Source organism: Rhyacophila brunnea, unplaced genomic scaffold (genome assembly GCF_057557595.1).
Source record: "Rhyacophila brunnea isolate RB1 unplaced genomic scaffold, BYU_Rbru_1.0 scaffold_144, whole genome shotgun sequence".
Taxonomy (NCBI): domain Eukaryota; kingdom Metazoa; phylum Arthropoda; class Insecta; order Trichoptera; family Rhyacophilidae; genus Rhyacophila; species Rhyacophila brunnea.
In genome coordinates, this window is record NW_028232800.1 from 90,165 (window position 1) to 101,749 (window position 11,585).

At 29.6% G+C, this 11,585-nt stretch overlaps 2 protein-coding genes and 1 non-coding gene across 3 annotated transcripts; all 3 read right to left on the reverse strand.

Annotated features, from left to right (window-relative positions):
- Nucleotides 1-929: 929 nt before the first annotated feature.
- Nucleotides 930-3,666, reverse strand: LOC147075448 (26S proteasome non-ATPase regulatory subunit 6-like). The gene is made up of 3 exons (XM_085942426.1): nt 3,522-3,666; nt 3,175-3,281; nt 930-983 (listed from the first exon to the last, which is right to left on the reverse strand). The coding sequence occupies exons 1-3, from the start codon at nt 3,664-3,666 to the stop codon at nt 930-932; spliced, it is 306 nt and encodes a 101-aa protein (XP_085798552.1).
- Nucleotides 3,667-6,716: 3,050 nt separating this feature from the next.
- On the reverse strand, nt 6,717-6,796 carry TRNAL-AAG (transfer RNA leucine (anticodon AAG)). The gene has a single exon. It is a non-coding gene; the product is annotated as a tRNA-Leu (tRNA).
- A 1,210-nt stretch (nt 6,797-8,006) lies between these two features.
- Nucleotides 8,007-11,571, reverse strand: LOC147075450 (RNA cytidine acetyltransferase-like). The gene is made up of 2 exons (XM_085942427.1): nt 10,675-11,571; nt 8,007-8,060 (listed from the first exon to the last, which is right to left on the reverse strand). Exons 1-2 carry the CDS (start codon nt 11,569-11,571, stop codon nt 8,007-8,009), a joined length of 951 nt encoding a protein of 316 aa, XP_085798553.1.
- Nucleotides 11,572-11,585: the final 14 nt, after the last annotated feature.

Sequence of the window (11,585 nt, forward strand, 5' to 3'; positions counted from 1 at the left end):
ATAGTTTTATAAAAACTACTACTTTCATCCGAAATATCATTGTTTTCACCACTAATGGTACTACTTCTTCGTCCACATATTGTTGAAGATATAGAATTTTTTGCTTGAAATATCAAAGTTAGAGGACCAGGCCAAAATGCTTCTATCAGTAGTTTGTAGCATTCAGGTACAAATTCTACCACTTCATATAGTTGATCCATAGAACCAATATGTACAATTACTGGGTTATCTGACGGTCTACCCTTAACACTGAATATGCGTTTAAGTGCATACTCATTGTTGATAGAAGCAGCAAGCCCATATACAGTCTCAGTTGGAATAGCCACAATATCTTTAAATGCTTTAGAAATTTCAAAATCTGAAATATTTTCAAGTTGGAAAATTTTCATGAAAAATTGGGGGTTTAACTTAAAAATTATCCCAAACTAGATTAGAAAATTAGATTTATTCGCAGTTTAAGAAGTTCTATTTAAGTTTTAAATGAGTTAATATAATTGAAATGGGTTTCAATGTATGCCTCTGAGGCTAACCGCAGTATACATCATCGTCTTCCGAATATAAAGTTATTTTCATTGGTATTTCTTAGTTCTTCTTAAGTGTTATTTAATTGCATCGAAATCATTGATGTGATAAGCCGTCGTCTTTAAACTGCTCAAACAGGTTACATTACTAATTATTTGATGTTAATGATATAGCTATCTAATCTAAATACCACAAGATATGCTTTATTTCCGAAATATAAATCATCTTTAAATAATCCGATTTCAGAGAAAGTATTTATTCCAAAATTAATATTATCACATTTAGATCAATATTTTTGAGACCGACTCGTTATTGAACAATTTACTGGAATAGATTTAGTCATTAAAAAACAAACATCTGAGCTTAGTTAATATCCATATCAGATTCATTATTGCTATATTCAGATACTAGTCCATAATCGATGTTAGAACTTGCTTAATCTTTCCATCAAGTAAAGTGATCTGTAAAATAACATTACAACCCCTGGCTGTCCTATTACTGAGAAAGATAGCCAAAAAAACACATTTGCATATTGGGACTGGTTATTTTTAAGGAGTTGATTTTTTACAAACTCGCTAAAATATAAAAATGGAACCTGGATTACCATAGTTAAAAAAAATAGTCCTGAAAATGATTTTATGGAAAGTGACAAAACCAATTCATGTAATATACCTGATAAAATAAAGCAAAGAGTGGATGCATAGAATCTATTAAAGCCAATCCTACGTAATGGCGAATATATGTGTGTTTTAATAAAATGATGAACAGGTAAATTCCACTTGATCCAAAAATCACCTGTAGATTGACTATTCCACCATTCTGAATAAATACGCTCGTCAAAAAGTGTAAATTCTGCTAACCCGTCTAAAATACACACAAATGTTATTTGAAAAAAGATTGTAAATAAGACCACCGTTGAAATGACCAAATTAATAAGACTATCAAAAATATCCCATATTGTCCTAAAAAATAATAGATTATACAATGCAGTTACAGAATATTGATCCATAACAAAAATAAATAAATGGAATAAAAACCCACTCCATGTAATTTTACTCAAAATTATCTTAAAACTACATGAAGATTTTCTTTTATACGCAGATTTGTAAACTAAGGTTGGTAAAATTAGAAATTCTATAAATTGTACATCAGATACCGAACAGTTTATGGAGTTAACCAAATATGAAATTAATTTCATATCAATTACGAATGAGATCACATAAACAATTGCACTGTAATAATGATAGTTCATCTTTGAAAAAACCCAAGATATATTCATAATTTCTGTAAATATTACGAAAATAATCCCAAGAATTAGCCTGTGGGAAGAAACCCACTTACTTTTCCACATAATATCTCTAGATGAAATATAGTGTAAAGAAAGAGCAAAAATAAATCGAGTTATCAATATAACAGATGCCCAACAAATTTCAGATCCATTTGTATAAGAAAATGGAAGTTCCATAAGAAGCCCATATTTACCAAAATCTACCACTACAGATTTTAATACTGCTAAAATGAAGATTATGGATAGTAGATTATTCCATCCCTCAGAATGATGAAGCTTTGATTTGCAAGATTCCATTAGAATATAATCGGATGAAGCCACAGACTGATCTTCAATAATACTTAAGTGGCTGGGTGAAGCATTATCTTTCCTATTTATGTTTGAAGGTTGCTTAATTTCGAGAGAATTTCTTTTCCTAGTTATTGTACTGTCTGATTCGTAAGTATTTGAATTTGAAATAATAGTCCGTGACTTTTTTTCATATTTCATTTTATCAGTCATATTCTGAAGGTTAAATATTATTGTAAAATAAATAAACTTTCTTTTTTGTGTCAATTCTGTAAGAAAAGTGTTAATCAAAGAAACTATATTATACAATAAAGCATCACTTTATGAAACAAACAAGATGTATAATGTTATACTTCTTATATGTGCCATTCTACACGCATATATGAAATATGACTAATGAAGTCTGATGTCTCTTAGAAAATTTGACGTATCTTTAATTACTGCCTATAGAGCTATAAAATATTCTACAGTAATCTGTGTGGTGAAATTTAAGAAAGGCCTCATGAAAGATTCTTTACTTTAATAAATTATTCAGTCTTTAAGAAACTGTTGATAGGTAAAAGAACCCTTCAATGTTAATGTAACATTATGGAGATTATAGAAATGAATTCTTTGATGATTTTATCGCATATTGGCTTAAAATGGAGAAAGTGTTTTATATACTTATAAAAAATGTTTAAATATCTTATATTCTCAGCAATTATCTTTAGTTTTTACACAAGCTCAAATTATTCCATTTCTACACTTAAAGCTTTTGAAAAAGGGTATAAAGAATTGTTTTCGATTGGCATTGTCCAAATATACTAAACTAACATTTGAGGGGATTAAAAAATTATTGTGATTTACATTACATAGTTGAAATTTTTTGTCTCAACAACTATTTTATTCATCTATTAACTTGTATACTTTCGGATATTTCTCAACACATCATCCCCACATCTAAGCTCTTGTTCGATGCCGTTATCAGATTTTAAATCAGTAATTTTAATAATTCCATCAACCTTGTCAATTATACAATGTATTCTATTTTCAATTATAAAATTTCTTAGGTCATTTTCAAGATGGTCAACACTTACATTGAATGATTCAGCCATCTTAGAAATATGCACCGTCTGATAACTGAGAAGAAACTGGTTATACCCCTTAATTTTTATTTCTTTACAAAAATATTCCTTAAAAGGACCTATAAAAATATCTTCTTTGATTAAATCAATAAATTCCAGCAAGTTACAGAACAGATTCTTGTAATCGCACTTTTGTATAGACTCTGCTAAGGCACAATAATTATATTTTAATACATCACTGTTGTTTAAAATCTTCTTTTCAATTTCAATCCTTGAAAATGTCAAAAGTGATGAAAAAATCAGATAAAGAACAGCTCTATCGAAATTCAACAACTCCTCTGCTTCAAATGAAGCTAAACACTCCGAAAATAATAGTGCTGATTGATTGAAGTCTGTTTTCATTAAATTATATAATGCAAGATAAACCTTAAATCTATTTTTTCTATCCCAATCAGCTCCTGATTCAAAAATTCGTCTTGCAGAGTCGATATTTTCAATTAGCATTGCCCTGTCACCGAGAATGATACTTATTCTTATCTTACAAAGGCAAATGTCCATTCTGATATTAGATCCAGCATCAATTTTAAATAAAGACTCTAACTCTTGTTCTAGATTTTCTAAGTCCATTGTTTGTGCGTAAAATTCAGCAATTTGTTTTTTTGAGTTATCTTTTTCTAAATCATCATTTGGTGTATCTTTTAATTTTTGTAAAATTTCTTCGTATCTTCTTTCAATATTCCTATAATCCTCTTCAGAATACTCTAGGATTTGTTTTTCAACCATTTGTTTATACATAAGTTTGTTGCTTTTCGTAACTAAATAGTTTCTAAGTGGCCCTGTTTCTTTCTTCTCACTAGCATTGTGAATTAAATCTAATAATTCAAGTGTTGGCTGATTAAATTCTATTTCTATCATTTTAGGGTTAGAAAATGGCTAATCAAAATGAATTAGGTAAGTGTTTGGTTAGGCCATTCGGTCCTCATAAATAATATAAATTCTTTTTAATATTAATATTCCATACAATTTGATACTTATCTATATTTTTTAATTGCCTTTATTGGAATTCTTAGACTGTTATATGATTTTTTGGATTACTCTTTAGATTTAATGTTTCATATTATTATGGCCCCTTGATTTAAATGTGGAATATAAAACAGCTTGAAGATGAGTTAGGGGCTGATATTAATCTTCTTAAAATAGTGCAGTATGACCTGGTTAAACTTTTAGAAACAGCAACTGAGGACTTAGATTTAGAAATTTTCAAGTGGGCATTTAAAAAGTCTACTAATCAAACTTCTATAGAAGCCAATTTAATTGAATTGAAAAAACATTTAAAACAACTAGAACATAAATACCCATCTCTTTTAACCATTCTAGACCCATTGCAGCTTAGCAGTTTGCTTGATATAATTCCAATAGAGAAGTTGCAATTAACAAATCCGGGAAATTTAAAAAATAAGCTTAAAAATGTCCTATATCAGTTTAGCAGAAGTAAGGTATCTTATAAGATTGTCCTGGCTGCCAAAATTGATTACTTTAATATGCAAAATAGATTGCAGATGTGTAAGAAACAAGACCATAGCAAGAAAACTATAATTTATAAATCAAAGTTTAAAGACTTTTCTGCATTTTTTGATATTCATAAGCTACCAATAAATAATACTCTGGAGAAAGCTAATAAGAATAGGGTTGGTTTAAACACAAGAAGAGGCGGTATTAAGGCAAGACAAAAAAGAAAGAATCAGCAGAGCAAGAAGAAGACTATTCTAATAGATGAACCAAGTAGTGTAAATGATTCTATATCCTCATGCAAAGACATTATATGTCCTAATTTTTAGCACATTGTATTATAATACCTTAAAAGCTGCAATTTCACTATATATATGTTAATAGAAATACTTTTTATTACATCGAAACTAATGCAAATACATTTGATCAACATAATTTATAATTCTACAAATATTTAAGCGAATAAATTTCAATTCAAAATTTTGTAATGAATATATTATCTAATTGCCATAATATACTCACATATTCAATATTATACTAAACAACCTACCACAGCTGTTTTATTAACAAAAATACCTCTAAAAAGAGTTTGAATATAAACTCAGACCTATTCAATCATTTAATATCTCATTGTAGAAGTGATTTTCAACTTATAAGATATAATGGAAGGTGTCATCAAGAGTTACATGAAAATTAGTTGTAGAAGCGAGAAATACATTTAAACATGCATAAGTGAACTATCAAAGTTATTACACCTAATTGAGTTTTTAATGACATAACCCAACTTATAGTTTACGAATCACAAATCATAGGATGCAATTTAGAGGGAATTTTATGAGGCTATGACCTTATACCCTATCCACAATCAAATAATGAACAGTGTGTAAGATCTTCTCTTTGAATTTTATTCCTTGCATAGATTATTTCAATAGATGGAAACTCAATCCGAATATTTTGACCAAAGTATATTATTGTAATTAAAATATCATATTTGGACAGATTAGGAACTCGTTCGGTTTCTAACCCCGTAATAAAAATATCGCAATTTTTTGGTAAAAAATTAAAGCATTTACAAGACATTCCACAGAAATCTACTACTGCTGTTTTTAAATTACTCTTTGATAATTTGGAAAGCTGTTCTCTAATAGAAAGCGATTTAAATTTCGACCAAGATTTATCATAGTAGAAATCAAACAATGTTGGCATCTAAAGGGGTTAGATAATAAGTTTTTCTATATTTAAAATATTAATTCCATTTCACTCAAATTTTAATAAAATTTTGGACCCTGTTAATGAATCCAATTTTGGAATATGTTTCTTCATTTGAAATGGGTGTAAACGAATCGCTTTTAACTACTAGATTTCCAGAACTTTCAAAAATAGAACTTGCTTCTACTCTCAATACTTTGATTCAGTCAAATCAGATTGAAGTTCAGCAGATAGATAATACCATATTCTATGTAGCTATCCAAAATAAAACAGCCGATTATGAATCACTTATTCTTAGCATTTTATCAGAAAGAAGTAATGGAAATAATGCTGTTGGCAATGATACATCCGGTGTTTGGTTAAAGGATATCAAGAACAGAACAAATATTCCTCATAATTTACTTATGAAAATATTAAAAAATCTTGAAAATGATCTCAAAATAAAAAGTATCAAGTGTGTAAAAAGTAACAGGAAGCTTTATGTTCTATACAATGCAAAGGTTGATGAAAATGTAACTGGAGGGATATGGTTTAACCATAACGAAGTAGATTTGGCATTTACTGAAAAAATGATGGATGTAATTTATAAATTTATTTCAAAAAAAGATGATGATTTTACTCTTCCAAAGATTGACAGTCTGGTGCGTTTGAGTGATGTTTTAGACTTAACATGTAGATCGGGTATTGTAGAAATTCCTATGGCAATCGAGGATATTACTGTTTTGGTTGATGCAATGGTATATGATGGTCGTATTGAAAAAATAGCTGTAGATGATGGAATAGCATTAAGAGCCTTAAAGAATCTAAAATAAAATATTTGAAAAAACATATCAAAATGACTGGGACGGGATTCGAACCCGCGCCTGTAAAGACCAGCGCCTTAAGCTGGCGCCATAGACCACTCGGCCACCCAGTCTGGGGGATCCGATATTTTATGATTTGTTACTAGCATTACTACTCCAAAAATTTATTCTTTTTTGAATCCCATGGAAATCCCTGAGCAAAGCTCATTTCAAAATATTATTTTTCACAACAGACCGATTACAGATGTACAATTTAATAATGATGGCGATTTAATCTTTGCAGCATGTAAAGATGAGACTGCATCAATGATAAACTTAGATGGGAAAGTTATTGGATCATTCATTGCTAATGATGGTTCAGTCAATGCATTATGTCCACTTAGCGATTCCCTTTTAACTGCAAGTTCTGCCTTATTAATTACACAATGGGATATATTTACTGGAAAGAGAATAGGCTCTGTATCAACAAATTCTGTTGTCAGAAGTATATCATTTAAAAATGACGATTTGGTCTATTTTAGCACTGATAATAGCATGAGTTTGCAACCCCTGATAGGTTCATTCGATAAACGTATGAATAGTATAAATACACTCTGCACATCCAGTAGGATTCCAACAAAATGTTTCTCTAATGGAAACTATATAATATTTGGTGATACTAGTGGATACATTAATAAGGTTGATCTAAGAACAAATTCTGTCATTCAAGAAGTAGATCTACACTTTAGTAAGATTACTAACATTAAACCATCTACATGCGGATCATTTTTTGTAACGAGTTCCACAGATTCGACTGTACGATTGATTGATACAAATAACTTTCTTCAAAAGAAGAAATTTGATTGTGAAGAGCCAGTGAATTGTGCAGCCATATTTCCCACAAATGACAAGGTTGTTACTGTTGGTGGGATAACTGCAAGAGATGTGACCACCACAAGAGGTAAATCATCTTTCGACACTAATTTTTTTGACATTGTTACTAGCCAGAAAATTGGATTTTTCAACACTCATTTCGGAACTATTAATGTGGTAGATGTAAATCCTGATGGAAAATCATTTGTATCTGCAGGAGAAGATGGAATAATATCCTTGGTACATCCCGGTAAGGACTTCACAGAAGGCGGTTTTACTCGATTTGAATAAATTACTATTTTGAATTTAAAGAGTTTGAAAATATTTTTGCCTTAATTATTTAATCGAAATAGACTAATGCTGATATTTTGATTTTATTAAAACATTGTATTTATTGGCTATGAAATACCTTGAATTTCGTTGAATTAGATTGTTCATAAATATCAATATCCTTGTAATTGTGCTTTATAATTACTTTCCCATCTTTTTGGCGAATTTCTTTAATTCCACAATCAAATGTACGTTCTATTTGTCCATTGGGAAATTCATAAGTAACTGTCTTAGTCGAAGAATCATATAGGTATTTATAATCCTTGCTAACTACATATGTGGAACCATCTTTAAGGAAATATCTTGTCTTTGACTTTCCTTCATTTACACTTATTACCTCTTTCAAATCCTTCTCCGCAGTATACTTCATGTTCATTTTCTTTAATTGTTCTATTTCACATTGTAAAATTAAAAGTGCATCTACTTTCTCATTCGATTCTATTTTGGAAAGAATATCGTCTAAATGGTTCAATTTAATACGAATCTCATCTAGGAGGCTGTTCATAAAAAGGGGTTAGTCAAGTATAGAAAAACTGTTCATAAAGTAGAATATTCTTAAGATAATTTAACGAATTAGAAAAAGTATAAACGTTTTTTGGTTTTATGTTGATAGTATATGATATTATATTGTCATATATAACAAACATGAACTTCATGAAACTGTATTACATTAAATATGATTTTAGAAAGTGAGTTATTACAATCTTTGTATAAAAGCTTAGTTGGTTAAATAGTATTTTGTAGTATCAATGTTTGAAGCCATATATGGTAAATAAGAAGGTTATTTGCCATACTTGCTTTATTTTTAGATTTGAAAACCCCGGCATTTAGCCAATAAAAAAATAAATCAACATATTAATCTGTAACAGAATTCAAGATACCTTTAAAATCTTTTTAAAGAGATTATCATGGAACTATTCTATTTTATAAGCATAGAGGAATAAAATGTATACTCTAAAATCTTTTGAAAATCTAATATAGTTTACCTAATAATTCTATAAACTTTAGTATTAGAACTTTTATATGACATATAATTTTACCTATACTTCTTACTATCTTTCTTACTCATAGTAGTCTTATTTCTATTGCCCTTTCCACCTTCCCAAAATTGTGCAGACTTCTTAATCATTGACATTCCACATTCACATAGTTTCTTAACACTTTGTTCTTTTGAGCACAAGCCACAGATCATTAGAGCTGCAGTTTCGCTTTCATGATCGGATTCTTTATCATGACAAATATCACAAGGGAAACTTAATTTACAGCATGGAAATTTAAACCATCTTTGAGATTTCTTATAGTGGTCACAGGTACCATTCTTTGGAAGTGGTTGCCCTTGAACAAGATTAATTCTTCCATATGTTGAGTTCTTGGAGGCATTCTGGTAAGTTAGTCGGTTTAAAAATACTTTAAGCTTTTGATGACAAACGTGACAGTTGTGATCAATTTTTTGGCCAACCGATATTTCTGAAATCTGGTAATTAGTCAGGCACTTATCACAATTAAATTGATACAACGAGGGCTCAAAGCATATAAAAACTCCACCTTTAATAGTTAAAAAACCTAATGAGGTTGTCGATAATAGAGGAATATAAGTTAACTGAAACTCATTATTACAGTTTTTACAATTACTTTGTATAGTTAAGTCTTCAATTTTGTGTGAAGTAAAATCGATTCTCTTGTGGACTTTCTTACATTTTATACATGAAAATAGATAGTTGATTTCTTTACAAACCATCATAAGAATATTTATCTTATCAACGTCTAATAAAATATTCGGAGTTATATTTTTGTACACTGGAAATTTAAAATTATCTGGCAATTGAACAAGTTGCGAATGGTTAATCAAATCAGATGGTATATCAGAACAACTATTTTTATCTTTTGGAAGATTGATGATTAGCTCACTATTAGGTAAATCATGCAATTGACCAGAAATTTTAGGAGTTTTTCCTGCAAAAAATGTTGATAAATTATTTTCGAGAACATTCACAAAGTCTTCAATTTTATAATTTGAGAACTTTGAAATATTATTTTTTATGTGGGCAGGAATTTTATCTGATTTGATCTCTTTTGTTTTCAATTCCAAATCATATTCTACAATGACATCAGAAATTGAATAAACTAAATTGGCTGGAATATTGATCCAAATCAAACATTTTGAATTAATAATAGTGAATTTGTTTGATTTTAGAGTGAAGCTGCTTTTGAATTTATTTTCTTGATCCTCAACTTTACCATCTGTAAATAATAGAGCCATAGGGGCAAAAGTTAAAAAATGTAATAAATAACAACTTATGGGAAATAGAAAAGCTAATTTAACGATAATTATGGGATAGATTATCAAATAAAACTGGAATCATATATTAAAATTTCCTAATTAATTTATTTCCAGCATTCCCTTCTCATCGAGTAATATCTGTATTGACTTAGATACAATATTACAAATATCAAATGTTTCTAATTTGAGTATCTTTGCACAATCAAAAATTGAAATCCTCTGCAATCCAACCTGAACAAAAATAGTTTGCTGTAGAACGGTAAGTAAGTCAATTCTTTTTTTATAAAAAAATGCTTTAGCTACATCTGGTATCAGATCAAAAATCAACCTTAAATTTACTTGGCCTTTAGAAAATAACTGAAGTCGAACCATATCTGATTCATCAAAAGCCACTTTTTTGCAAATCATATGATTGGTGCAATAGATGATAGTCAAAGCAAGAGTCGCTGGCATGGAACTAAAAGGACCCGATAGAAGTGATATAAAAATTTTAGTAAAATTTCTCTGAGAAGCTTCTAAAAAATCGACAAGTCGATTGTTTATATTCTTTATAACTAAAATGGAAAATTCGCCTGTTGAGGCTGAAACAGTTTGTTTCATACAAACCGGCAAATATTCATTTTTTTTCCAAAAATTAAATAATTGATGTTTTAAGCCAAAAGAAACACCAATCCAAGATATTCTGGGAATTGAAACAGCATCCAATGTATTAAACAGAATTTTGTTTGGAACATTAATTCCAATATGTCCCAAAATATTACTGGAAGCTATACCATCTGAAATATTGGAACTTGAAGCACTAAATAATGCCTCTTCTAACACTTTTAGAGCAAACGTACCATAGCCCATTGATACAAAATTTGGATGGGCAGAAATTCTTACAATCCTAACTCCTATAGTCGATAAAATTAATTCGTTGCAGGTATTCTCGTATATCACCCAAGGAATTAAATTTCCCTCTTTTACGTATGAATTCTTATCAACTCTTCCTTCAAATGATACATGAATAGCACATATTATCTTTGGTGAAGGTCCAGGCGTCATCAATGCAAAAACTTCTTGATTTGGTGAGTCAGACAATTTCTGAATATCATTTGGACTATTTCTATAATGTGAAGCTGCAAAGATTTCAAAAAGATCTGATAACACAATTTCTGTCGAGGAGGAACCTGAAAACAATGCATCTTTATTTATATGGTATAGAGTGCACTCGGAAGGAATTGGTGTTATACATACTGTACTTACCGATGAATTAAGAATAAGAATATTATTCAGCCAATACTCAACAGGATCATTCTTTGAATATCTAATCGGTTCTAAGAGTTCTAAGTAATTGCATGAAATTTCATTTTCCCTAAGCCATTCTGCTAGCTTGGTTTGGAAAACTCTTCCTGTGCCTTCATATCCACAAACAGTAGTAGCCATATATACGTTTTGAA